Source organism: Trachymyrmex septentrionalis, unplaced genomic scaffold (genome assembly GCF_001594115.1).
Source record: "Trachymyrmex septentrionalis isolate Tsep2-gDNA-1 unplaced genomic scaffold, Tsep1.0 scaffold76, whole genome shotgun sequence".
In the NCBI taxonomy this organism is placed as follows: Eukaryota; Metazoa; Arthropoda; class Insecta; order Hymenoptera; family Formicidae; genus Trachymyrmex; species Trachymyrmex septentrionalis.
Genome location: NW_017305947.1, coordinates 1,045,522 through 1,047,184, shown reverse-complemented (window position 1 = coordinate 1,047,184; position 1,663 = coordinate 1,045,522). Strand labels below are relative to the sequence as shown.

The window sequence follows — 1,663 nt, the reverse complement described above, 5'->3', positions numbered from 1 at the left end:
TATATATATATATATATCGGCGTTTATCAGAGTAAAATTGATAGTTACGAAACGTTATACTTTCATAAATAATAAGGATAAAATTAAAAAGAGATGAAGGCAATTAGAATATTAGAAATAAGAATTGCAAAGTGTCTGATTATACCTACATATATTTTTGATATCGCGAACTTTCGAGATTAAAATAATTACATTTAGAATAACAATCACCAGTTTCTTTTTTTCAATATACCGATAATTATATTTAACAATATTGAAAAATAATAATTCACGAATTAAGGTAATCGAGAATAGCGGTTACGGTGCTGACAAGTTTACCATGGTACGAAACAATGATGGCACAGGATCGTTGAAAATTGTGCAATCGCTAGATTATGAGGACCAACTGCAGAGTAATGGTTTTAGATTTAGGATACAAGTGAACGATAAGGTGAGCAAAGAGAAAATTAATAAGACGTAAATTTTTAAAGTAATTTTAAAGAAAAAAAAAAGACGACATGTAATATAATTAAATTACTGACGAAAAAAGATAATTAAATTAATTTCATGAAACTTTCTATTTAAATTAAATATGCACTTAAAAAATTCTTCATTAAATTTTTTTTATAAAAATTGACAGTTTTGCGAGAAAAATAATTTTTCTTACATATGTATATTTAAATTATCGAATTATTAAATAAAGATAAGTCGTCGTATCTATAACAATTTAATCGGACCATCATCCTTTCCAGGGCGAAGACAATGACAATGACAAATACCACGTGGCCTATTCCTGGGTAGTCGTGAAATTGCGAGATATCAATGACAATCAGCCACAATTCGAGAAAGCCAATATCGAGACTACTGTGCCAGAGAATGCCCGCATAGGCAGCAGCTTGGAAACATTCAAGGCTACCGATCCGGATCAAGGTGGCAAGAGCAAGGTCTCGTATTCCATTGACAGAAGCTCCGATCGAAAGAGACAATTCTTCATTAACGAAAATGGCACTGTATCGATACAGAGAAGCCTCGATCGCGAGGAAACTCCTCGGCATCAGGTAAATTATAAACAAGAAATTAACAAATAAAAAATTAAAAAAATTTGTAACGTCGTTTAATTACTACTAAATAATCATGGTGTAAAAATCAGAAAGATCACATTCGATAAAAAAATTATATTAGAATTTAGCAAATCCTAATTAAATTATATTTTACATATTATCATACGTTTTTAATAAAAATATAAATTATTGCGTAAAAGTGATAAAAATATGATGATTTATTGCCTCAGGTTAAAATTTTGGCGATCGACGATGGAATACCACCTAAAACCGCGACAGCTACCCTGACAGTCGTTGTACAAGACATTAATGACAATCCACCAAGATTCCTCAAAGACTATCGCCCAGTTTTGCCGGAATACGCACAAACTAAGAAGGTCGTTGAGATTCTCGCTACCGACGACGATGATCGATCGAGGAGCAACGGCCCTCCGTTCACTTTTCGGATGGATCCTAACGCAAACGATGTTATCAGAGCTAGCTTTAAAGTTGAGAGCGATAACAGTAAGTTTCGTTAATTAATAAATTTTTGTGTAAAAACTTTAAGACAAAATTCGATGTTTTTTTGTATATCATATATATTAGGTGTACAAAAAAGTTCTGAGCTTTTTTTTGTAAAATTC

The 1,663-nt window shown here is 31.6% G+C and overlaps 1 protein-coding gene across 1 annotated transcript in view; it reads left to right on the top strand.

Annotated features, from left to right (window-relative positions):
• Window positions 1–1,663, top strand: part of LOC108754120 (neural-cadherin-like) — a 67,862-nt gene that overhangs the window by 58,003 nt on the left and 8,196 nt on the right. The window contains exons 9-11 of the mRNA XM_018496196.1: window positions 281–430; window positions 732–1,037; window positions 1,271–1,544. Coding sequence (XP_018351698.1) covers window positions 281–430; window positions 732–1,037; window positions 1,271–1,544 — 730 coding nt within the window. The remainder of the gene's footprint in view (window positions 1–280; window positions 431–731; window positions 1,038–1,270; window positions 1,545–1,663) is intronic.